The sequence below is a fragment of the Penicillium chermesinum genome, assembly GCF_028974085.1.
Source record: "Penicillium chermesinum strain IBT 19713 chromosome Unknown utg000004l:1.0-3345178.0:1.0-3348027.0, whole genome shotgun sequence".
NCBI classification, from domain to species: domain Eukaryota; kingdom Fungi; phylum Ascomycota; class Eurotiomycetes; order Eurotiales; family Aspergillaceae; genus Penicillium; species Penicillium chermesinum.
This window is the reverse complement of record NW_026695314.1, coordinates 1,558,352-1,582,585: the sequence shown is the minus strand read 5'-3', so window position 1 is coordinate 1,582,585 and position 24,234 is coordinate 1,558,352. Positions and strand designations below refer to the sequence as shown.

Below are 24,234 nucleotides of genomic sequence, written 5' to 3'. Positions count from 1 at the left end.
GAACTGATTCTTGAGTTTGCACGTGACTCCGCTCAGCACTCCCAAGACTTCCAGCAATTCGATACGATATTCATTTCAGCTGAATATTGTAACCAGTACTGCATGGTGGAATATCAACCGAATAACCCGGGGGTGAGCTGCGATGCCCTGACCATGACCAGTGAGGTCCATCTATCATCACCTTTGGAGGTTGATATTTGACAATTAAACTACAATGTATTTGTTATTGACACTCTTGAGTGAAATTTATGTTCAGGAGATAAGTACTCAGGGCGAAAGGAAGCATACTTATTACATTTCAATATAGCGGCATCACGACGTGAATAAAGTGGTGTTTAAAGATCAGAGCCAGTTTAGTACATGTTCTTGGGCTCAATTTACCACGCGACTCAAGACCAGGAAATTGAGCGGCTGGCTTCATGTGTGTCGTTTGTATTACATCGATTGGAGGCTAGGTATTCCATATTCCTTCCTGCGCCCGAAGTAAATCATCAAAGACCTCGGTAATACAGTCTGGATTCGTCAACGCAGTATGAAAGTTTAGATCCTGAGGCCAGCTCAACGAATCCAGCCCCATGCCCTGATTAAATGAAAACATGCCCGGGGGAGAATCATACAGCGGATCACCCCTATATCGTTGTTGCAGTTGTTCCACAAGTCGCTTGGTCGTGATATTAGTCAAGGAATCGAATGTATCGCTAAATTCGGCGGACACTTTCCATTTCGCGGATAAGAGGGCCAGAATATTGGAACACATGCGACATGTTTCGGTAACTTCTTCCAGGCGTACGCCCTTGGCGAGGATGTCGCTGGACCATAGGGAGTAGAGCATGGTAATGCCCGCAAGAAAGCAGCCGGATAGGAACATCCAGGACTGTTCCATTTCGTTGGACCGGTGAAGGGAATAATAGGTTCGGACGGCGTTAGCGGATGCTTCGTGACATTGCCTGATGGAATCTTCCGTGGGACGGGGAAGAGCGGTGTCGCTCGGTGGAGAGAGGCGGTTGTTGTGTAGTAGAGGCGTTCATACCACTTGAATGAATGTGGCGTTTGATGTGATGAATAAATCTGACGGAGTTGAGATCGCCATTCGTCGAGCTGCTCTTGTATGCTGGCTAATATCTGTCCCCGCTGGTGCGCGGTATCTTGTGTCTTGGAGTTGCCGAGTGTATAGACCTCGTTAATTATTCGGGTTTGAATAATTCGTAGTCGAATATGGTGTAGAGCTAGAGCAATGCTGGGTTCTGGTGACTGGCTCTGGCTCTCGGCATTGGGGAATGGGGTGTCGATATGATCGTCAGAGAGGGTGACGGGCCGCCCAAGGTTGAAACATACAGTCCGGTCGATGGCGTATGTCACCCAGAACACGCGTTGTCGAATATCCCACTCGTCTGGGGAGAATTTCCAGTCGGCGTTGTGTCGGTGGAGACCCATATCAATGCAAAGCTATAATTGCACCTTGTCAGCTTTCACATCCCCTTATAATAGGGGACCTAAACGAAAAAAAAAAAAACTTACTCTTATGGCAATCCCAGCTAGATGCCACTGGCTACTTCCTGTTGGGCGATAGGAAGAGTTTATTGCCAGCAATAGGACAATTTGGAGCCCATCCATTCCATCTAGAGGCAGGACACGATCAAACCAGATCATCGCGCAGTTGAACAATTCCGCGGTTGGAGTCCCCTGAGGGCCAGGTGTGTCACTGCGATGCCGTTGGTTCCACTCGCCAATGGCCATCACCAGATAGAAAATCGTCCATTGCGCGGGAGAGAGGGTGGCTGGATCTTCGTAAACCGATGAAACAAGCGAATCCAGAGTTCTTTGATGGAATATGGGGATGTAAGATGTACCCACTGCATGTAAGTCGTCAGGTAACCTTTTGCCATCTCTAAGGCGGGGATGGCGTGGGAATTTCCAGCACTATGGGGGGATTCAACAGCATTATGTATCGCAGGCTGCCTGCTGGGAAATAGGAAGCTTAACTGAGGCTCTTTCCTGCGGTCCAAGCTGGTAGTGTCTAGATATTTCTTGACCGTAGATGCGATCAATCGAGAGAACAGCACGCCACTCGGGCCGCCCATGAAGCGCATTTCCCTGTCGCATTCAAGGATAGAACAGCCACATTGGCAGCAATGTCACCAACTTCCTTTTCTGTATCGCCCTGACGAGGCGATGGTGGTGTCTCTTGCGGATCAACAAGTGGTTGGGTATACTCGGCAACAGGTAGCGAGAAGCATTCCATTGGCGATTCGGAAATATGCGGAGCAAACGATTCCCCAGTTCTGGTCTTTCGTACTTCCTCTGGTGGCAATCCATATGCCTGGGCCAGCTCAGATTCTAGCCAGGCAACGCGTTGGCGCAGTTGACGCTCATCGTCGCTCGATAATCCAGCACGCCGAGTTCGAAAGTGAGGCTCACATTGCGTGCCCCGGCGAAGGCAATGGCTGCATATGGGAGACCGCGCATCGCACTAGCTGTCAGTTAGCGGATGCATCCCGGAGGTCCACACAGTGGATGAGCTTACCTTGATTTTGCGGAGATGACACGCCCGACACGCCGTGGTGGTGCGAGGCGCGAGTGACCGGGGGCTGTCGGAGGATTGCATGCTGTTGCTAAATGGGTGTGATGTACTCCATGGAGTGTGGCACGTTTCTAAAAGAGATCGCGTCGGAGTGGGGCGAAGGCCAGGTTTAAGCGGATTTCATTGCTAAATATGCGTTATCGCAGCTGCCCCCTCACTAACTCTGTTTTCCACAATACAGGGGAGGCTTATCTTAGCCTTGGTTCTAGTCATGGCCTGGTATTCCTACGCTAGTCATGACTCATGAGGCCTTTCAAATATCCTTTCAACGTGTTCAACCTTGCTGGACACCATGACAATGCACTACGCTTGAAGAGGGTTCGAAAACAAAAGAAAATGGGAGGTGAAATTAAAGATTTCCCCCGCTGAACTCTCCCGGCATTTCAGCGGCCGATGTCGGACTGCGCGACAATTGGTTACGCCACCCACGGATCTAACGCGATGCTCATATCTGTCTCGTCATACTCCCGCTTTACCTGCGCTGCGAAATCATCATTTACCAGCACTTCAATGCCCGTGCGTGCCATTGCCCTGCCACATTTAATTGCGCGCTCGTGGGAATCCTGCGTGGCAGCAACTTGTTCGAAAGCCTTCGTGTGAATAGAGCCATTAGGACTGTCCAGCTGTTGGGTTGTCAGCAAGTCCTGAGAGTAGCTACCGTGGCGAAGGATACCTACAGCAAAAATTGGGTGGATGCTAGGCACTTCATAGGTGACATTGCCCATGTCAGTGCTAGCACAGGTCATATTCGCCTTTTGCTCATGCATCGGCGGAAAAGGAACGCCGATTTCCTCCATGTGCTCCACATATTTGCCGGCCAATCTGTCACTGTCAATATACACCCTCCACTTGCAATGAGGATCTGAGAACATACCCGTGGTTGACACGAATATCCCAATAAGCGGGCATCCAATCGGTCTTCAGCTCGCACCCGGTTGCCAACGCCGCCGCCTCGAGACAGTTGATGAACTTCGTCTTCAAAGTCCGATAGCGCACCAGGCTGGCCGATCGGACACAGTACCGTGCCTTGGAATAGTGCGGAATGACTCCAGAACTCTCGCCCGCACTAAGCACTACGCCGCGGATCCGATCGGTAGGCATGATCTGCTGGCGTAGCAGACCGATGCTAGTGTGTAGCAAGGTCATTGCATCCAGAGCATTGATGCCGTCCCAGGGAGCGGCCATCGCGTGAGCGGGCTTGCCGATATACTCGATAGTCAACTCGGATCCACACATGCTTGTAAATATGCGTTGTCATGTTGCCTGTCGTACAATCAGCCTGGGAGTTAGATATTGTCTGCTGACCAACGATTGAGGACAAGCATACATGGCATGGACCATCAGACAGCAGAAGATGTCCTTATAGATTCCGGCCTTTATCAACTTGATCTTTCCGCCACCACCCTCTTCAGCAGGGGTTCCGATGGCGACAACACGTCCTGACAAATTGCCCTCCTTGATAGCTGCCGCCATTCCTAAAGCAGCAGCTACGCCAGCAGTTGCAATGAGGTTGTGACCGCATGCATGTCCCAGGATTGGCAGAGCATCATACCTAAGGAGATGTCAGTCAATGTTGAATCACCCATAGCATAAAGGTGGTACAAACTCGAGATTGATAGCAACGGCTCTTGTGAGCTGTCCACCAGCCCCGGTTTCGGGACCAAATGATGCCCTGAAAGCCGTAGGCAGACCTCCTGCTCCACGCTCAACTGTAAAACCTTGTTTGTCGAAGTAATCACATAGTAACTCGTGAGCATAGACTTCTTGGTATAAAGTTTCCGGGTGGCTGTGAATCTGGAATGGAAATGCGTCAGCATTGGATCTAATGTCTTTCGATGCTTCAAACACATACATCCAAATTGATTTTCCTTAAATCCGCATCGGAATTAGCGACGCAGTCATCAGCAACCTTGTGAAGGTTTTCCATGATATCTCTCGGACCAATGAACGTGAAAGAACAACCTTTCCTTATCTACCAGCCAGGAGCCAGAGATGAGCTCTATTTATCTCATTTAAATTACTTACTTCAAATCTACAAAACTACGGCGATTTTTCGCCGATCAGTATTGGCCCACTTTTAGCGGAGACTGCCCCGTCCAGCGGCGGAATAACACCGAAATGGAGCACCTGAGATAAGAGATAACATTATCGCCGCCGGATCATTATCTGTCACCACGATCCGCCTTCTTATCCTCTATGTTATTCGCGCTGAGACTGAGTCAGTGATAGACATCAAGGCAGATAGCTGAATCTTGACAATATGGGCACCATTGAGCAAATTGTCGTCAAAGCCGATTGGAAGGATATCGTTGCTCGCAAACGCAGAGACCAAGCCGAAGGAATCAAAGCTTTTTTGGAGAAGCATGGAACGAAACCTCACACCTGGAATATTGATATTTGTTCTTTGGAACATGGCGCTTTACTGGAGGCGCTCACTACAGGCGATGTCACAGCTGAACATGTAACCTTGGCCTACATCAATAGGTAAAGCCACCGAGTAAATCACGAAAACGGATTGCTGATATGAAACGTATAGGGCAATTGAATCTCATAAAAAGGTCAAGCCAGGTCTATCTAATAAGCTTTTCTGACGTCTACCTAACTTTTTACAGACCAATTGTCTAACAGAAATTCTGTTTGACCGAGCTCTTCAACGATCCCGAGAGCTCGATGAACACTTCCGTCGGGAAGGCAAACCGATCGGGCCATTACATGGATTGCCGATTTCTCTCAAAGACCAGTTCAATGTCAAAGGTATTGACTCTACCATTGGCTATGTGGGTAGAGCTTACTCTCCCGCGAGCGAGGATGCGGTCCTGGTCACCATCTTGACTCAGTTGGGTGCTGTGATTATAGCCAAGACAAACGTGCCACAAAGCATCATGGTATGTGAACAATCTCCGGTCATCTTCTCGGCAGATTGGCTCTATAGAGGCTAAATACACACAGATGGCAGAAACCGACAATCCCCTCTGGGGACTCACTGTAAACCCTAATGATCCTTCTTTCACCCCAGGTGGTTCCTCTGGAGGGGAATCAGCCTTACTCGCATGCAAGGGATCGATGATAGGATGGGGAACCGATATCGGAGGCTCTATTCGAGGACCCAGCAGCATGATGGGCTTGTATGGACTGAAGCCAAGTGTAAGGCCCGCAGCAGATACTTGTCAAGTCCGACGCTAACGTGATTCACTAGCATGGTCGTCTCCCATACTATAATGTCACTGTCTCTACTGAAGGACAGGAACATGTTCCATCCGTCATTGGGCCCATGGCTCGGTCATTGTACTCACTTACCGAAGTCACCAAAGCGGTGATTGACTCTCAGCCTGCGGTCCTGGATCCACGATGTATTGATTTGCCGTGGAGATCGCAAGTTTATGAGGATATCTTGTCCCGTCCGCTCACTGTCGGAGTTATTTGGGATGACGGTGTGGTGAGAGTTCATCCTCCTATTCGACGGGCACTTGATGATCTCGCCGAAAGGCTCAAGGCTGCTGGTCACGAGATTATAAGTTGGGATCCGGTGGGCCATGAAGAATTCATCAAGATCCAGGTGAGTTGGGTTGTCATAATTGCATGTAGTAATTGCACATCATATTTATCATTCTGACTTTTCCCAGGACCAATATTATACTGCTGATGGAGGCGAAGATATTCGGCGTGAGATTGCTGTTGGCAACGAACCATTCCTACCTGACGTGAAAGCTCTTGTCGAACGCGGAGCCCCTATTTCCGTGTATGAGTATTGGCAGCTGAATCGCCAAAAGCTCAAATGCAAGAAGATGTATCTTGATCGGTGGAATAACACTCGAGGACAGTCGGGGCGCAAGGTAGACGTTCTGCTTGCTCCAGTGATGCCTCATCCTGCGGTTCCACATAACTCTTGTCGGTAAGTTGACCGACGCTGTTCTATTCAACGTCGAAACACTAACAGATGGAAATAGATGGGTCGGTTATACGAAAGTGTGGAATTTCCTAGACTACTCGGCTCTTTCCTTCCCGGTCACGACAGTGTCAAAAGACATAGATGTTGCTGATCCTTCGTATATTCCTCGCAATCCAAATGATGAATGGAATTGGAACTTGTATGATCCGGAGAGGATGGATGGTCATCCAATCGGACTGCAGATTATCGCTGGAAACCTCCAGGAAGAGAAGGTTCTTGCGGCAGCCAAGGTTTTTGAAGAATTACTTTGTAAATAGAAAGCCAAGATAGAATAGACGATGGATATTTGAATCATATGGCATCATCGTCTGAATTTGGTTTCAAGAATCTTAATGGAAATATTAACAGTAGCTTGCATGGCCATGTGCAGATATGGTCGATACATTGGGGAAGAGTTCCAGGATTCTTGACCGTAGATGATATGTCGTCTGCACACATCGTCGTCGTGACATGATTCTAACCTTGCTTCGAATGTTTAAATTAGCTGTAGTTGGGCTTGCCAGTGGATTTCCGACCTAAAACTTTATGTTCATTCAAACTTGCATCGAAGATTCAAATTGTAATTAACACATATGCACCAAAGTACAACTAGTAAACATACACAAAGGTAGGGTTGATCTTGTCTGTCAAATCAAAGAACTCCACATTCTCAATAGCAGCCTCTGACATTGGCTGGTCGGACTGACGTCTCTTGTTCAACACATGGAGATAGATTCTCATTATCAAAACCAACACGATGAGTATAACAAATGACACGAGACAAGATCCAACTCCAAGGCCTATATTTTTCACGTCAGTAGGACCCGGATAGCGCGGGAAAATTCAGGTGCTTACCGTATCGAGGTGCTTGTTCGGTTTTCCAGAATTGAGGCCCAGCGATACTGTTGAATCTTGAATTAGTCGGTGTTCTCAATAAAATGGCCAGGGAAAAGCTCACTTTCCGACACAATATCCGATCATGATGATAGAATTGACAGTAACCTTTTTCGTGTGACCCGCGATATTGGCAGAAGCCATTGATAGAAGAAGGATATAACCAGTTGGGAAGGCATAAATCTACCCGAGTCAGCCTTGATACGTTGAATGATGTCAGAAGAAGGGAATAACCTACCAAGTAGTAGCCTGCAAGGAGAGCAGCTTTGTTATGGTACGGTGCTGCATAGACTAGGATGGATCCTACCAAGGCAAGAACCAAGGCCGCTGTCATGCAGTACACACGAGTATTGGCAAATGAGATACACACGTAGGTAATAATCAGCATAAGAATGAATTCAAAAGCTCCCGCCGGCATTCCGAGCTGAGATGTCGGGTACGAATTAGCAAGAGGTAGACCATCTCGGGGTAGCTTCAGCTTACCAAGGTTGTTTCAAGAGTAGAGTATCCAAAGTCTTTCACGAGGAGGTTTCCAAACTGACGGTTGTAAGTGGCATGAGTTGAATTCAGGTCTTTTCGAAACTTACCGTCGCGATGGAATTTGGAATGTTCCAGACGAGGGCCATGAAGAACAACATCCAGGTCATGGGGTCCAACAGTGCTTCCACCAGCTGCTCTTTCTTGAACTTCCTACTGTGGATTCCAGTGTTATTCTCGCGAATCATCTCAATAGCCGCATGTTTCTCGGCATTGTCCTTCAAGAACCACGCTGTCAACTGAGAATCAGGCAACATCAAAAAAAGCACGATCGACCAGATGATCGACAGCGCGGCTGTCACGATGAACATCCATTTCCAGGGCGCGATATTGTTCACATGAATATGCCCCAGTCCGTAGGAGAGCAAACCACCGACGATTTGGGCCAGACCGTTGAAGGAGAACCAGACACCCATTCGAAGTGGCTGGTCTCGACGAGCGTACCAGCCGGTGCTGATCAGCATGAATGCGGGGGTGACACTATTTAGGACCGGGGTGAGTACTAAAATGGCTACTTTGATCCGAGTAACTCACATTCCCTCAGCCATTCCGAGGAAAAATCGAACAGCCATCAGGCCAGACCAGTTCTTGCATACAACATGCATAAATAGAATGACGCCCCAGAGAAACCTATCAACAGTTAGATTGTCTCTTTGCAGGACTTGGGGTTGAGTCACATACACAGTAGCGGACAGGCACTTGGCCGGTGTGAACTTCTGCAGCAAGAAGCTTCCAAGTGGCTGCACTGCGAAATAACCTGGCAGGCACTAAAGTCAACGGCCATCCCTTGCTAATCAATGCAACGGCTAAGACTAACCAAAGTAAAAGATACTCGCCAACCAAGAGTACTCGTCCCCTTTCAGGTCCTGGGTTCAAGAGGCGCATCAGCTTTCGATTCAATCGAAAGGAGAACGAAGTATAGGTCGGAGTGCTTACCAAGTCATCGATGATACCGAAGATTCCCGCATAACTCAGGGTTGACTTATCCAGGAATTGCAACAGCGTTGTGAGACTGTTCATTAGCTAACGCTCACAACCAAGAAGCATCTTTAGCACTCACGCAAGCAATGGCAAGATACAAAGATCAATCTTCCATCGAACCCGATTGATGAGGTCGGCGCTCACATCGGTTACCTCTCTAGTAAATTGTAGCGCGATGTCTCCCTCCGCCGTAAGGATCGTCTTTATGGGAATAGGGTCCTCTATACTTGCCTGAATAACTGATAATTCCGCCATGTCTGCGATAATAGGACAGTTTTCTGGCCCAGTTTGAGGCGATCAGCACGGTGACATCCATACATCATAAATACTATCGATTTCGGCTGGGTCTCCCTTATCGCATGTCTGGGGTGCAGCGGCGATTTTATGCCGAAAGGCTCCACTCACGGAGGGGAATCGCCGAGCCAAACCACCCGAAGTCCAGGTACGTGTGGACCACCGAGATTTCGAAGGCTTCCATCAATTGATAAGAGTGAGCCCTGCGAGTCAATCTGCATCATGAGTAATTTTCGCATATACTGGCCTATCTTGTCAGCATGGACGCATCTCAACCAGTCATTACCGCCTCCGCGGCTAAGCTTCACTTATCTCCGACATTGCAGATCAATGAACATGTTCATCGTGTTCGCGCGTCGGGCAAGAAGGTGGTTCACTTGGGCTTTGGAGAAGCCACTTTTCCAATTCAGGTGGCAGTTTTGAAAGCTCATCGCGATGCGTCAAATTCGACTTCATATATGCCAGTAGCCGGGATTTTGGAGCTCCGAGAGGTTGGTACAAGACAATTCATACATCGTTCGAGCTTCCGAGGCTAACATATATGACTGTAGAGAATTGCTGCATACCAATCGGGTCGCCTTGGTATTCCGGTTCACGCTGACCAAGTGATTGTTGCCCCGGGATCAAAGCCTCTTCTCTTTGCTCTCTTCGATTTCTTGGATGGGGATGTACTTCTTCCTCGCCCCTCCTGGGTTAGTTATGAGCCCCAAGTTGCGAATGCAGGCAAGAGGTTGTTTTGGATCGAAACGGACAAGCATGATCGCCACACCTTGACAGAGGCAGCGCTCGATCGTGCCTACAGCTCTGCGGTCGATGCCGGCGCTCGCCCGCGTATCATGTTGATCAACAGTCCTTCCAACCCGACGGGACAAGTATTTAGTAAAGAGCAGATCTCCCTGATTGTCGAGTTTTGCCGCAAACATTACATCATTTTGATTAGTGATGAAATATACTCTGACATCTGCTTCGATGCCGATGATGTGAAAGTCAGCGCATTCGGATCTGCATACGGCAATGATGGCACCGTGATTATGACCGGCGGCCTCTCCAAGGTACGTTGGTTATCATTCCAACCAAGTCGTTTTGATACTTATTCGTTCCATAGACATATTCTGCTGGTGGCTGGAGAATTGGTTATGCAATCTTCCCCAGCTCCTCTGTCGGCAAGAGCATCCGGCAAACTACTCTCGCCTACGCGTCGGAATGCTGGTCTGCCGCATCCGCACCGGCTCAAATGGCCTCGATCAAGGCATTTTCAAGCATCCACACAACAGCAGAACCCATTGGACTTGCCATGGACGAGTATCGCGAGGCAGTCACTTGTCTCCACCGAATGTGCACAATGCGACTGTACCATGCCCTGAAGAATTGTGGCCTTGCAGTCGCCGAGCCAAAAGGATCCTTCTACCTGTATCCGTCATTCCACCCGTACGAATCGCAGCTAAAGAGTATTGGTGTTGCTACCAGTTCTGAGCTGTCGACATGGCTGATTGAAGAGTGTGGTCTCGCGGCTTTGCCTGGGTCTGCATTTGGGGAGAAGGATGAGTGTGAACACTCGGGAGGTGGAAACCTCCGACTGAGGATGGCGACAAGCTCTCTTTATTTCTCGTCTGAGGAGGAGAGATATAGCATGGGGTATGCTTTGTTGAAGTCAGCCGTCGCGGGTGAAGAGGTGCCTCTGCCACTGTTGGATGAAGCGATTGCAGCAATTCAGGCCGCGGTGAAGATGCTCAAAGCCGTGTAAAGTACAAGGAATGCTGGTCCTTAAGTAAACGTGACATAGAAAGACCAAACTGACAAGAATGCTTTTTCGACTCCAGATCAAGTTTCGAAGTTCATGCTGGTCATTTTCAGTGAAATCGATATAATTCATCTATGCCCATCTATGGTTCTGGAATAGCTGTAAGAAAACTGCGTAACAATACCGTAACATGTGTAATTCGGCCCCTTTACCCCACACAAATTGAAGCGGGGAATCTCCTTCTATTAAGGGCTGCTGCTATCACTCTGCAAGGTTTTCCACGAGTGTTGATCCAGCTCCTCTCAAAACAGCTGAAAAAATCATGGATGTCATGTTGATGGGTCTGAGTAAGCCCTTCCCTTCTCGGAAGATGGTACGCTAACCAAAGAACACAACAGGCTGGAGGTTTATTCGGCTCGGAGATTCTAGCAGCATTCGATGAAGAGGCATTCAATTTATCAATTCGATAACGCAATTTCTCAAAATCCTGCTTTCGATTTGGTATCAACGTCCATAAGGTGGACGACAATTACCCTATCGATCAACTCGTCGCTGCCTTCTGGACCAAGACGCCGTCGTCTCAGCACTACCGGAAGACCGTACACGGTCAGTTCATGTGCGCATGATCGACGCCGCCATCCCGGCAGGCCTGAAGCGCGTCATTCCCACGGAGTACGGCAACAATACCTACCCTGCAGCTTCCAAGCTCGACGTTAGGTATGAAGTTTCAAGATGGAAATTAGGTATTTGAGCGGTTACATGATATTCAGGCACCATTAAGCATCAATATCACCCAATTAAGGATGGGGGGTGTCGGAGTATGAGCACCCTAAAAACATTATTCTTGTGTACTAAAGCTAACTCCGGGGTGGAGGGCGGAGGGGGAAACAGTCCAAGGGTAAAAATGTATGGTATTCTCGGTCGCCACAGGATCAACGATACGGCTTTCGGGATGAGGAAGTAGGTGGTATGTTCTCCACTTTCGTGTGGCGCAAGTCGCTTTCAGTCCTGTGAACTAGACTCGGCCCAATAATGACCCCAATATAATCGAGATCGAGGTGATGGCTGAGACGCGCCCACACCTCCAGACTCATCCTCGCAAGAACAAGGGCGGATGCATCTGTTTCATAGGCGTCCACAAGCGTGACGCCTAGATGGCCAGGCAGATTTTGAATGATCCGCTGGAACTCCTTCGTCGCTTCCTTGTGTTGACCGCTGAGTGTTAGACTGACAAGGACATTCTTGTCACGGTCGGTCACTCTGGTCGCGACAGGGATTCTGCTTGCCGTTGACGTTCTTTTCTTCACGAACGCCAGGGCGATGGGGTGTGAGCCACCCAGGACTGATAAATGGCATGACGGGACTAGCCCGCTTGGCTTCTGCCGTTCAATTTCCGAGAAAATTGCGGCAGGTGTAACGATCGGTATCCCCTGCGAGCGTAGTGATCGTACGGCCACGCCAAGCCGGACTGTAAAGGAGGCACCTCCAGTCCGGGATCTCGCCTGTTGGTTCGGGCCGCACGCAGCTAAGACCTGCATCGATCTCGTCGAACCGGCTCTTGCCGAGCCGGCATAACAGCAGTCGAGAATACCGAGGGCGTCAATATGGTCAATTGAACTGTCGTTTAGAAACACCGAATTTCGGACAGTATCCCATGGTATTTCCTTCGAGTTTGCTGCTCCTGACGCGAAGAGGAGACCTCTAGACCGGTCCACATATCCATGTCCGACGTAATAGAAGATGAAAAGAGATTTTTTATCTCCAGAGGTTGGGGTAAGTTTCCCGGTGGCATTTGCAAGTGCGGCCCTGAGCGTCCAACCTGGCGTCCGGTCTGATTCTGGTACCATGCACAGTTTGGAGGTGATACCGAATTCGTCTTGCAATAGCGCTGACATAGACCGGATATCGCTAGCTGCATCTGTATTATCTTTCTCCCATGAAAGGAGGAATGCTGATACCGCAGCGTACTGGGTACCTCGGGCGTCCACCACCTTTTGAAGGTGGGCCTTGAGGTCTGGGAGTGGATATCTTTTCCCCCCTAGGAACAGGGAGCAGTGACCCGCTTGTCGTCGTGTTGGAGGCGTGGGATACTGGCTGCGACATCCTGGCTGAGAAAAACTCTGTTAATGAGAGACGCTTTCAAGTATATCAATGTCAGAACCATACGAGATGAAGATTTTAGATGGAAGAATGGTGATGAATAAGAGTTTGTTGGGGAGGGTGTGTCGTGAAAGGAAAGATGTTAATGTGAAAAGATGTTAATGTGAAAAAAAGATGTTAATGTGGAAGAAAAGATGTTAAAGTGAAAGACAAGATGTTAAAGTGGAAGGGGCAGAGTTCCGATACTTTTTTAGGCATTGATAACTCAACTCAACCTCGGACACCAACGCGTCCATAGTTACCATGCTACTTTTGCCAAGTCAAGAGCGGCAAGAGAACGCTTGACCTTATATTCCGAACAACCACTACCATACTTGGGGGAATGCACTCTGGCATTTCATTTCTGCTCTGATGCATCCATATGGAGATCCCCAAGTACGTTCAGAGCAAGGATATCAAGTACATTCAGTATAAGGATATCAAGTACATTCAGAATAAGGACATCAGGTACATTCAGAGTAGGGATAATGGTATTAAAGCACATAAGCATAGTAACACCGTAATGCGGTGCTCTCATCTTCGGACCCCTCTAAAAAGCAGAGCTCTTAACCCCGGGACGCTTGACGCCCTTTCGGCGAGTGCTCTAATTGTTTGTTATTACTGGGACTGGCTTTGCCAAAGTGTCTGTCCAAAGTCAGTCGAGTGGGCGTTAAGAAATCCTGTCACAAAAACCATCCAGTCTCCATTTCTTTCACCAGATTTCAAGAATCGACACCAAGTTCCAGTTAAATCAACCTGGTTTGACCTCCTCCGTGAGATACTACCAAAATTGCCCCCCAGCTTTCTTTTCCTTCCTCCAAGTATCTGACCCACAACCCACAATCGCATGGCCTATGTTATGCTGTGCCTTTTATCCTGTAGCATCATCCGTGATAAAATCAATTGAATTATTTAAACTGACCTACTTTGCCTGGGTTCTTCTTATCGATAATCCGACTGGACTCCTTCTATCACAAGGCCCTTCGCCTTCGGGGAAGATAGCAAGCGATCAAAAACTTTCCCCAGCCGATCTATGGCACCGTCAACAATCTGAAGATGAACGACGAGTCTCCCACCCATCAACTTGAGACCCTCCTCCTTACCCACTCGGATCAGCTCATCTACTGAGATTCCACTGGTAGGTAGATCCAGCACGACCATGTTCGTCTGCACCGGTTGCAGAGTCGTGCCTCCGCGATCCAGCCACATCTTCTCAATGATCTTCGCCTTCTTATGTGTTTCGCGCAGTCGCCCTCCTTCCCCATTCGGCCCTCGACCAAAATTCTCTTCCACCGCCACACGCGCTGCGGCAGAGATGACTCCAGCCTGTCGAATACCTCCGCCAAGGCTCTTCCGCACCCATCTGCAATGTTGCAGCACGTCCTTCGGGCCCACGATAGCGCTTCCTATGGGCGCGGCAAGACCCTTCGAAAAGCACAGCTGCGCGGTGTCGAAGCAGGCAAGATAATCCGTCAACGAACCCGCCCCCGCCGCCACAGCCTCCCACAGCCGTGCCCCGTCGAGGTGCATCTTGATGCCGTTTGCGCGCGCGAATTCGGAGATCCGCCGTACTTCCTCTAGCGGCGTGATGACTCCCGCTAGGGTATTCTCGAGCGAGATGACGCGGGTCGGGGCAACATGGATATTATTGCTGATCACGACCGTCTGCTTAATGTCTTCGAGGGTCAAATACTGACCGTTGGCTGGAATGCAGGGCTGCATGTGTGCCTGCGATAGGGACGAGCAGCCGCCGGCTTCGGAGATGAATATATGCGAGCGGCTGTGGCACAGGATGGCGTGCGGAGGCTGGGTGAGGAGTGAGCGGAGAGCGATCTGGTTGCCCATTGTCCCGGACATGACGAGCAGGCTGGCTTCCTTGCCTGCGAGGTTAGCGATGAATTTCTCGAAGTCCGTTGTAGTGGTGTCTTCTTGATATACATCGTCCATCAGGGAGGATTGGGCGATGGCTTGCAGCATGGATAGGGTTGGCGTGGTGATTGTGTCGGTTCGGAAATCGTAGGCGGCCGGGCCGGGGCTGCACCAGGAGCTGGAGACTTCGATATGCTTCACGGATGCATCTTGGACATGATAGACAGCTTTTTGACTGGGGTCATCCATGGCGAGATAGCCTCTTGGCTGGCTTCGTTATGGTTCAAGCGATTCCTTGGATGAGGCTGTGCTTCAAAAGAATAGTGATACGTAACCAAAAAAAAGGCAAGAAACTTCCACTTTCTTCACTGAAAGTCTACAGGGTTGTCTCATAGGCTAAACGAATCCAAAGCTAACCCCAGCTAGATGTGATGAAGAAGCCATCGGATTCACAGGATCTAGCCGCGCGTGGTTCCAGAGTCGGCGTTTACTCCGGAGAAACCGGTGCTCAACCGGACTGAACTGGTCGATAAGCAACGCAGAAGTACTTGTAATTACCACACTGCTCTCCACTTTCCCCTCGTTCAACCCCCCCGCCGATAACACACGGAGTTGCCCCGGAATAGCGGGACGCCGCGATAAGGACTACTAAGCCTGGTCGGAATGTTAAACCACCTTAGAGGGGCAATCTCTGGGCCACAGAAAGTCGTAGTCCAGAGCACGAGATCGAGGATCGTGCATTCTATTCATACGGTGGCGCTGAAGCAACAGAATTTGCATGCAGCATGGCGACACTCCCTTTAAAAATGCCCCATCCATCAACCCTGTGGCACGAGCCTCTGTCCTTCCCGATCCTGGTCCTGGGCCTGATTGTAGGGTTCTGTTGTTGGGCATATCGATGGAATCAACGAAGTTTGCCTCGATTGGCAGCAAGATACAACGTGTCGAAACATACGACCAATTACGAAGGTCCGACTATTATACCATTGGAAGATTTCGAATGGAAGACCACCGCGCCGTTACAATTCCGTCCTTTCAAAGGGAAAGATCGGTATAACCTGACGATGGGTAAATTGCGACCGGTCTGATGTTCTCGTTTCTGTACATGAGCTGACAGGCCCACAGCACTGGAGACGCTGGATCCGTCAGAGCTCATACCGATGGACAGCACATACAAGGAAAGACTCAGATTACGCGAAGAGCTCATCAAACAGCACCACGATATCGTCGTTGCCGTCAACGATTCTCCGACAGCAGATCCACGTACTCGCCCCGCGGTCAGCGAGCTTTATTCTTTCATACTGGGCAACTATCTGCCAACCCGTTATCCGAACATGTTCAAGGTCTCCCAAGACACCAAAACCCATTGCGAGATGTTTGAGAGTGTCGTCACGGGGAAGAAGTGGCCGACGACTCTCTCAACTTCAACCCCAACCATTAGGGGGCTGGAAATCCTAGCCGAAACAGTCGACGAAGATTTCTTGATTCTCTTACCAGAAGCGGAAACAGAAGCTATGGGACCTTCGGACCAGCCAAAGTATATTCTACAAGCGTATGCGAATTGCTACCCCGCGGGGTTCAACTCCCGCGAGAAACTCGGCCTTCGTCTCGCGGATATCCATAGCCCTGTTCCTGGATACCCCGAGAAGCTTGAACGCAGCATGGACAGGTTCTTTGCTCGAATAGAGGTTGGGCGATTCGTGAAGCGAGTCAACTGGAGCATCACCACTGAGGCGGAGCTATTCGCTGCCTTCGGTTCCATTCATGGACCAGCATATGCTGAAGATGGTACTCAGCAGGCTATGAAGCCTGAGGATTTGAAACTGGATCAGGTATGTCGGACATTTTTAAATATGGTGACCGAATAAGAACATTTGAAAGCTGATAGATCAAAAGACTTTCTTGCGCTGTGAGCGGCAGACCTTATATCGTCTTCCAAGCTCCAAGGCCCTTGTCTTCGGGTTCCATACCTACACCTATCCCGTCCAGCAGATCAAAGATGAGGGACTGGGAGAGGATCTCGCGATTGCCATTGACGGGTTGAAAAAAGGGAACTCGCCGGCGATGTACAAATATAAGAACGGGAATATGTGGGGAGAGGCCTTGAAGGCTTTCCTGCGATCATGATGGATGTGTGAAAATTTCCTCACAACCAAGGAATTTGAAGAGCGTACGAACCTAGCTCTATTAGAGAGAGACCTAGTAGTTTTCATTTTGCCCTTTCTGAAATTTCCGGTAGGCCAAATCGTGCATCTCCGCATTCTTGACGGCCTGCCGAGCGGACCAGCGAGAAGGAATAATCAACTGCAAAGTCTAAGCAAATAAGGATAGAATTGGTATGTGTAGGAAGACTGAATTAAATTTTTGAATAAAAAACATAGGATATTCAAGAATGACTGCCCCGGGTACTGCTCTTTTCGTGTTTTACCACTACAGCCTCCTCGTATCCTTCCAGTGTATCAGTCGGAGTCTCCCCGAAGGCGTTGTCTGCGAGTAAACCAAACCACGACAGGTAGCCACGCAAAGAGTGCACAGGAGGCGGCCAAACCAGCACGGTATCCACGATAAAACCGGGGCGCCTCAACAGTTGGGATGAACACCTTGAAAAGTATTAGGGAGTTCGTTTTTTGGGATCAGAACCTTCTAACTCACTTGATTCCACCACGTTCCATGAGCAAGTCCGATGGCATTAAGGCTGCCGATCACAATGGCCCGCTCTTCAGCATCTCCAGAGCAAACCACGTGCGTCCAGCTGACAATAATCGGGAATAGTGACTGGATTGTTCCGGCAATATAATAAGCAAAGAATTTGGCAGGTTTCGAAATTAACCACGCCGTCAGCATCGACTCGCTCACGATCTGCGTGATGCAAATCAATATGACGGACTCTATCTGGGAGCCGCGCCAGTCATTATAAACCCCGGATAGGAGCATGAAGACGATGGAGACAGCGGAGTATACGGTAGGTAGGTTGTTGATGTCTGGTACCGAGTACTTTTCTGCTTTCAGCCAGAGAGACATAGTTGTTGTCGTGGGGGCTTGGTAGACAAAGTACATTAACGAGAACCAGGTGCACTAAGGGAACATTAGCGAGTTTTCGAGACTGGCATACGTTTCGTGATTTACTTGCCAGAATCCAGAAGTGCCATCTTCCTAGGACCCGCTTGAAAAGCGACCGATCAAAGTGACCAAGTGGCTGGCGATGATCCGACTCGAGGCGTGCCATGCACATCTGCCGCTCCTTCTCTGTCATCCACCAGGTCTTCTTTTCATAAAGCGGATTGGGGATAATGGACAGACCCAGAATCACCATGGGGAAGGTGATAAGAAAATCTGATTCAAGGTTAGTTGAGTAATTCTATTCATCTATAAGGATAAGCTTTACCGATGATAAACAGCCATCTCCACCCTCGAAGGCCTAAACGGCCGTCCATGGTCTCGTAGATGCCTGCTTGGATGTATCCCGAAAACATGGTCGCGGCAATGCCGGATGCTGTAAAGATACCACTCCGCTTGTTGATCTCATGGTTACGATACCAAGTGCCTATCATGAAATGGAGCCCGGGCCAACTGGCTGCTTCGAAAAAGCCCACAAAAAATCTCAGCGCATAGATCTGCTCCACCGTGTTACATTTGAATATGAACAGCACGAACAGACTCCAAAGAAACTCGACGGCGGGGAGATACCATCGTGGCGATATCTTGGTCAGCAGTATTTGAGATGGAATCTGGCCCACAATATAGCCGATTTGGAACCAAGTGGTCATCCAGTTGAGCTGATTGCTATAAAGACCTAAATCCTCCTTCATGCCGGACACATAAGCGTTATTGATGTTGTTTCGATCCAGGTCTTTGGTAAAGAATGTCAAGCAACAGAATGTAAGAATTGCGAAGTCCAGCTTCTGCACGAGCTTTCTCTCCTCTTTGGAAGTTCCAGGTCGGGTCCAGAGGTAGAATCTACCCTTTGTCGCTTCACATGGAGCACGATCACTAGCACTAGGCTTATCCAAATCTTTTGTCGACGCGGGTATCATCTTGTCAAATTTTGCAGATTACCCCTTTGGAATAGTGGCTAGTTGACTTTGGGGTGTTAAAGTCACAGGGTCCACTGCAGGTTCTGTGGGGCGATATTTACATTGCCGGACCACAGCGACTACCTGGCGTCCACTAAGTTATTGAAGGATTTTCCTATATACAGGGCCTTGTGAGTTCTGTAAGACCCCGCAGGTGTTATCTTGCGCACTGCTAACCGACAACGAAGATTAGATTGCGGGGGTATCACGGCTTTTCTCCGATACTAGTCGGACTTTTCCTACGATATGGGAAGAACATCCAACGCGCTAGCCTTACGCTGATATTGGAATGCCTGGATTGCTACTCTCTCTGGGTATTAATGACGGAGTTGACGGAGCCTTATGCTTGAAACTAAGACCATTACTACTAATGATGGCGTGTTAATTGAGGACACAGATATCTGGATAGTAGAGCCATTGATCAACTTTAATGCTCAAATGCTCATCTAGCCGTCTTTGACTGCCGAATTGCCGCGGTCTTGTCAATTTCAGCTTGACCCGTCAAGCTCTCCTTCAAACTTGTCTCGTCCAGCACCCCAGCCCCCACCCCCGGGGGTTTTGATAATAAACTGATCCCCTGCCTCCAGTTTGACCAGTCCACGCGGTCCAAGGCTCATGATTCGCCTCTTCCCATTCGGAAGTTTCTTGGAAATGAGATTCTCCCCTGAAGCTCCCTTCTGCCCCCCCTTCATTCCGTATGGCTGCGTGGCTCGTCTTTCAGAAATCATAGAAAATGTCAAAGGGTCCCTACATTCTATCACACGCACCAGCCCATCCCCACCGGCAAATTGTCCTTTGCCGCCAGAGCCATATCGAAGAGAGAATTCTCGCAGAAGAACAGGATATCTTTTCTCTAGAATCTCTACATCGGAGATCCGAGTGTTGGTCATATGGCAATGAACCCCACTGCAGCAAGTCAGCGTATACACCAGTATGAATGCACCACTGTAACTCTTACCTAGCACCATGCCAGCTGGGGCCAGCGCCAGATCCACCACCAATTGTCTCACCGTATGCAAATGCATACCCATCGCCAGGTTTCCTATCCCGACCGCCGAAGAATCCCACACTGCTCATACAACCATTGCTAGCAGCACATGCCTGTTTCAACAATTAGACCCAATATTCGTACGCATAGTGTGGCCGAATTTACCTCAAAGCACTTTAGTATAACGTCCACTATTCGCTGACTTGTCTGAGTGTTACCCGCGTAGACAGCAGCATGCTCGCTGGGATTCAGAATAGAGCCCTCGGGATTGATAACTTCAATAGAAGACAAACAGCCTTGGTTCAACGGGATATCCTCATTTATCAAACATCGGAGAGAGTAGATAATTGCCGATAGACAGATGCTTTTTGGTGCATTATTGTTGCCGATGACTTCCGGTCCAGTTCCTGTGAAGTCGAAAGTCGCGCTCCCATCTGCATTGATCCGGATTTCCAAGTGAATGCGACTGCCATTGTCGAGCGAATCCACTGCTTTGAGCTGTTTATTCCCAATACGCAATGCAGTCTTTTGAAGAAACTTTCTCACTGCTATTTCTGCATTGGCTTGGATGCGATCCATGTAAAACTATATCGGGTCAGATCACAGGTAAAGGTGCATGAAAGCTGTAGTGGTAATTTACTTGTACGACTTCCCGAGGATGCTCTTCGAAGAGCGCTCGAATCAGTGCTGCACCTTTCGCGTTCGCTGCCACCTGGGCCCGAAGGTCCGAAAGATTGTCATTAATACTTGATGTCCCAACACAGTCCGCATACTGGGCGGGCTCATCGATCAGAATCTTCCGAACCCCTTCTTCGTCGAAAATACTGTTTGAGACAAGTTTGAAACTGATGATACTGGCACCCTCTTGCCATATGTCAGTGGCATTAGCATTGCCCGATATGCCTTCAAACCCTCCGATATCCCTGTGATGGCCGCGAGAGGCAGTGTAAAAGATGATCTCTCCGCCATCTGGAGCAAATACAGGTGTAATCACAGTGATATCTGGCAAGTGAGTCCCTCCAGCGATTGGATGATTGGACACAAGCACGTCTCCTGGCTGAAGAGACTTGCCAAAGTTTTCATGCTGATATTTGACGGCGTAAGCCATGCTTCCCAGATGAACGGGCACATCTATTTGCGTCATATACTTTAGTGTCTGGGGTACGTTGGGGTTTTGCGATTGGCATATAAAAGACTTACGAGGTGCATTAGCCACAAGGTCGCCGTTCGGCCCAAAAATAGCACAAGAAAAGTCTAGTCTGGAATTTCTTAGCAAAGCTGTCATCTCTGTTTGTTTCGGCTTTTGTGCTTTCATTACCTTTCCTTGATGTTAATGCTCACGGCTGTCTTTTGCAGCGTCTTTCCCATGTGCTCAGCGATCGACATGAACCCTAGCCATGACACATTAGCTCACGTTTGTTACTGGGCGATAATATGGTACGTACTGTGTCCGAAAACAGAAAGCTTGACGGGGTCTGCTTCTCGGATGCCTGCTTCATTTGCCGTAGAAGGACTGCCTTCGGTGGAAACATCTAAGATGATGTGATCCTCCAAAACTGTCATAGACGCGAAAGGTGTCACGACAATCGTCTGCGTATTGTCGATGATGATAGCGGGTCCTTCGACATAATGACCGGGGTTGAGATCCTTCAGGAGATAAATTGGCGTATCGGTCCATCCTGTGGACGCGAAGTAAACTTGTTGGGGCTTCTCGACCACCGTAGGCGAATATATCTTGGTAGGTCGAACTCCCTGCTCTAGGTTTGTCGAGGGTCGCTGGTATTCTTCAGCAACCGCTCTGATGCGGATATCATCAACAATAATATTCTTGAAGGGCAACAAGAATGTGAATTCGCGCAAATGCATCTGTTCGAAGGCGTGCTTGAAATCACCGTCTTTGGGCAAAGCAACCATCATCTGAGTATCTGTCCCTTCGTATCGGAGGTTGAGGAAGGGCTGCATCATAATCTTGTTTTTAGATGTTACTCCCTGTCGTCGAAGACCTTCGTGAGCACTATGTTTCAGCGCTTCAAATCTTTTCAATATCTCTACCATAGAAGATGAGCTCAGAGTCATCGACGATGGCTCTTGTACTTCTTGGACGATGCTGGCAAGCGCCATCCCATACGCTGACAGGATGCTTGAATATTTGTGAATCACAACGGTTTGTATTCCAAGATTCCGGCCGATTGAACATGCATGTTGGCCACCGGCTCCCCCAAAAACCGCAAGCTTGTGAGCTGAGGCCTGATACCCTTTTCCTTCCACTATCGCGCGGATCGGCCGACACATCGTTTCATTGGCGACTTCTAAAAACCCCAAAGCCACTTCTTCTGGAGTCTTTTCGCCTTCAATTTCAGCATTGATGGCTTCGGTAAGCTGAATGAATTTCCGTTGTGTGATCTCGTAGTCCAACGGGAGGTCTTCTGTTGGTCCAAATATCGAGGGGAAATAATCTGGGAGGATGCGGCCGAGAAACAAATTGGCATCGGTGACAGTCAGTGGCCCCCCTTTGCGATAACACGCCGGGCCAGGATGGGCTGAGGCACTCTCTGGGCCCACTGTGAACAAGCCGTTTCTCCATGCTAGGATGCTGCCACCACCTGCAGCTACCGTACTGATATCAAGCTGAGGAGATTGGATCGTGACCCCGGCTGTTGTGGTTTCGAAGACATGGGTCAGCTCGCCATCGTATCGACTCACATCAGTCGATGTGCCCCCCCATATCAAACCCAATCACAGGGATTCGTTCATCCGGATGCCACATCGTGCTGGCATATCCCACGACACCTCCTGCTGGGCCGGACAAAATAGCTCGGAGACCAGAAAACTGGGTTATATCGGATAACCCCCCGTCGCTCTGCATGAATTGGCAACGGGTACTTGCCAGGTTGCCCTGAAAGCCTTGTTTGAAATTATGGATGTAACGATTGATTTCCGGCGTAAGGTACGCATCTGCCGTTGCACTCATACCACGCGAGATCAGCTTGACCATAGGAATGAGATTCGACGAAGTGGAGACATTAGAGAATCCCATCTTCTTGGCCATATCACGGATGGCATTTTCATGGTCGGGAAAACTGTAGCTGTGTGCCAAGCATATACAAATGCTTTTGAAATCCCTCTGGCGTAAGGTTTCCAGTGACCTCCTCGTACTTTCAAGGTCCAAGTCCTCCAGAACACGAATTATATCCCCACTTTGGCCAACTCGTAGCGCCGGATCAGCTATGATGTCAATTGACCCAGCCGGAAATGGGTCCTTGGCTGCGTCCTCCATAGTAACACGTTCATCCACTTCGATAACCTCCGAGTAAAGAACATCGGGCTTTTTCACTGCGAGGTCGAATAGTTTGGGCCGCGCCTGATACCCGATCTCTAATGCATCGCGGAAGCCTTTCGTGATTAGAAGCGCGGACTTTTCTCCCTTTCTTTCCAGCAAAGCATTGGTTGCGACCGTCCTGAGATTCTTGTCAGACTCTGAAATGGTAGTCGAAAGGTAATTCACTCACGTTCCCATCCGAATTATCCCAATGTGCTCCGTACTTAGTGGAAGATCTCGAGCATGTTTCTCGCCTGTGAAGAGCTCCAGTATTCGACGAATCCCTTCTGTTGGCGCGTCTGCATAGTTGACTGGATCCACAGATAAAAGCTTTATCACGATATCAGCCTGGCCATCCGCTTGGGGAATGCCAATGCAATCTGTGAAGGTACCTCCTCGCTACTCAGTTCTGATTAGCGTCTTCTAGTCTAGGTATCGCGGTTCTGCGTTGGGCCACTTCTCTTTGCCAGCTTGATCGGAACGTACATCAATGAAAATATCAACCTTCGAGACTTTCGTCTTGTGCGTCATGTTGGCAATCAGAAGGAGATTGGATGGAAATTAGCAAAGCCAGAACACCGCTATCCATGTTCCCTTGGTTTTCGGGGCTATATGTACTACAGCTGGATTCACAAGCCTCGCTTCCACGGAACCTACACCTTCGCCCGGTTGCAGCCCGAAGGATTTTCAATTCGCGATCTATTTAGCAACCATTTAGTAGGCCTGGATCTCAGAGCGGGAAAATCCGTCGCAAAAGAGACCGATGCATTAGCTTTGTCTCGCCTATCTCCGAAACGCTATCTTGATCGTGCGGGGTTCCAAAGCCGTCGGGATATGCCGTCGATTGATAAGAATCTGCTAGTCAACTCAAGTCCCATTTAACGGAGTAA

General features: G+C 49.1%; 11 protein-coding genes across 11 annotated transcripts; 4 read left to right on the top strand and 7 right to left on the bottom strand.

Moving 5' to 3' along the window:
- Window positions 1–451: 451 nt before the first annotated feature.
- Window positions 452–2,605, bottom strand: N7468_005495 (Zn(II)2Cys6 transcription factor; the record flags this gene model as incomplete). Its single annotated transcript, XM_058474792.1, has 6 exons — window positions 452–809; window positions 1,031–1,446; window positions 1,519–1,853; window positions 2,034–2,094; window positions 2,144–2,470; window positions 2,525–2,605. 6 exons carry the CDS (start codon window positions 2,603–2,605, stop codon window positions 452–454), a joined length of 1,578 nt encoding a protein of 525 aa, XP_058330532.1.
- Window positions 2,606–2,997: 392 nt separating this feature from the next.
- N7468_005494 (M20 family metallopeptidase) lies at window positions 2,998–4,508 on the bottom strand (the record flags this gene model as incomplete). Its single annotated transcript, XM_058474791.1, has 5 exons — window positions 2,998–3,403; window positions 3,456–3,818; window positions 3,909–4,133; window positions 4,188–4,375; window positions 4,434–4,508. The coding sequence occupies 5 exons, from the start codon at window positions 4,506–4,508 to the stop codon at window positions 2,998–3,000; spliced, it is 1,257 nt and encodes a 418-aa protein (XP_058330531.1).
- A 333-nt stretch (window positions 4,509–4,841) lies between these two features.
- Window positions 4,842–6,787, top strand: N7468_005493 (amidase; the record flags this gene model as incomplete). Its single annotated transcript, XM_058474790.1, has 7 exons — window positions 4,842–5,065; window positions 5,118–5,139; window positions 5,194–5,466; window positions 5,531–5,725; window positions 5,778–6,137; window positions 6,205–6,473; window positions 6,529–6,787. 7 exons carry the CDS (start codon window positions 4,842–4,844, stop codon window positions 6,785–6,787), a joined length of 1,602 nt encoding a protein of 533 aa, XP_058330530.1.
- Window positions 6,788–7,005: 218 nt separating this feature from the next.
- N7468_005492 (MFS transporter ACS family allantoate permease) lies at window positions 7,006–9,399 on the bottom strand (the record flags this gene model as incomplete). Its single annotated transcript, XM_058474789.1, has 13 exons — window positions 7,006–7,045; window positions 7,132–7,309; window positions 7,365–7,411; window positions 7,468–7,586; window positions 7,642–7,827; window positions 7,887–7,940; window positions 7,991–8,420; window positions 8,475–8,570; window positions 8,622–8,685; window positions 8,758–8,806; window positions 8,877–8,952; window positions 9,001–9,178; window positions 9,327–9,399. 13 exons carry the CDS (start codon window positions 9,397–9,399, stop codon window positions 7,006–7,008), a joined length of 1,590 nt encoding a protein of 529 aa, XP_058330529.1.
- A 76-nt stretch (window positions 9,400–9,475) lies between these two features.
- N7468_005491 (pyridoxal phosphate-dependent aminotransferase) lies at window positions 9,476–10,959 on the top strand (the record flags this gene model as incomplete). Its single annotated transcript, XM_058474788.1, has 3 exons — window positions 9,476–9,706; window positions 9,767–10,267; window positions 10,321–10,959. The coding sequence occupies 3 exons, from the start codon at window positions 9,476–9,478 to the stop codon at window positions 10,957–10,959; spliced, it is 1,371 nt and encodes a 456-aa protein (XP_058330528.1).
- Window positions 10,960–11,278: 319 nt separating this feature from the next.
- On the top strand, window positions 11,279–11,707 carry N7468_005490 (isoflavone reductase family protein; the record flags this gene model as incomplete). The annotated part of the gene is made up of 2 exons (XM_058474787.1): window positions 11,279–11,303; window positions 11,475–11,707. The coding sequence occupies 2 exons, from the start codon at window positions 11,279–11,281 to the stop codon at window positions 11,705–11,707; spliced, it is 258 nt and encodes an 85-aa protein (XP_058330527.1).
- Window positions 11,708–11,888: 181 nt separating this feature from the next.
- N7468_005489 (uncharacterized protein) lies at window positions 11,889–13,059 on the bottom strand (the record flags this gene model as incomplete). The annotated part of the gene is made up of 2 exons (XM_058474786.1): window positions 11,889–12,962; window positions 13,003–13,059. 2 exons carry the CDS (start codon window positions 13,057–13,059, stop codon window positions 11,889–11,891), a joined length of 1,131 nt encoding a protein of 376 aa, XP_058330526.1.
- A 978-nt stretch (window positions 13,060–14,037) lies between these two features.
- Window positions 14,038–15,213, bottom strand: N7468_005488 (threonine aldolase family protein; the record flags this gene model as incomplete). Its single annotated transcript, XM_058474785.1, has 1 exon — window positions 14,038–15,213. One exon carries the CDS (start codon window positions 15,211–15,213, stop codon window positions 14,038–14,040), a length of 1,176 nt encoding a protein of 391 aa, XP_058330525.1.
- A 557-nt stretch (window positions 15,214–15,770) lies between these two features.
- N7468_005487 (heme-dependent oxidative N-demethylase family protein) lies at window positions 15,771–17,091 on the top strand (the record flags this gene model as incomplete). Its single annotated transcript, XM_058474784.1, has 3 exons — window positions 15,771–16,032; window positions 16,090–16,796; window positions 16,861–17,091. The coding sequence occupies 3 exons, from the start codon at window positions 15,771–15,773 to the stop codon at window positions 17,089–17,091; spliced, it is 1,200 nt and encodes a 399-aa protein (XP_058330524.1).
- Window positions 17,092–17,423: 332 nt separating this feature from the next.
- N7468_005486 (MFS general substrate transporter) lies at window positions 17,424–18,998 on the bottom strand (the record flags this gene model as incomplete). The annotated part of the gene is made up of 4 exons (XM_058474783.1): window positions 17,424–17,564; window positions 17,617–18,039; window positions 18,077–18,297; window positions 18,350–18,998. 4 exons carry the CDS (start codon window positions 18,996–18,998, stop codon window positions 17,424–17,426), a joined length of 1,434 nt encoding a protein of 477 aa, XP_058330523.1.
- Window positions 18,999–19,525: 527 nt separating this feature from the next.
- N7468_005485 (uncharacterized protein) lies at window positions 19,526–23,875 on the bottom strand (the record flags this gene model as incomplete). The annotated part of the gene is made up of 10 exons (XM_058474782.1): window positions 19,526–19,943; window positions 19,996–20,138; window positions 20,191–20,610; window positions 20,666–21,156; window positions 21,226–21,284; window positions 21,344–21,416; window positions 21,471–22,707; window positions 22,766–23,483; window positions 23,535–23,743; window positions 23,831–23,875. The coding sequence occupies 10 exons, from the start codon at window positions 23,873–23,875 to the stop codon at window positions 19,526–19,528; spliced, it is 3,813 nt and encodes a 1,270-aa protein (XP_058330522.1).
- Between the last annotated feature and the right edge of the window lie 359 nt (window positions 23,876–24,234).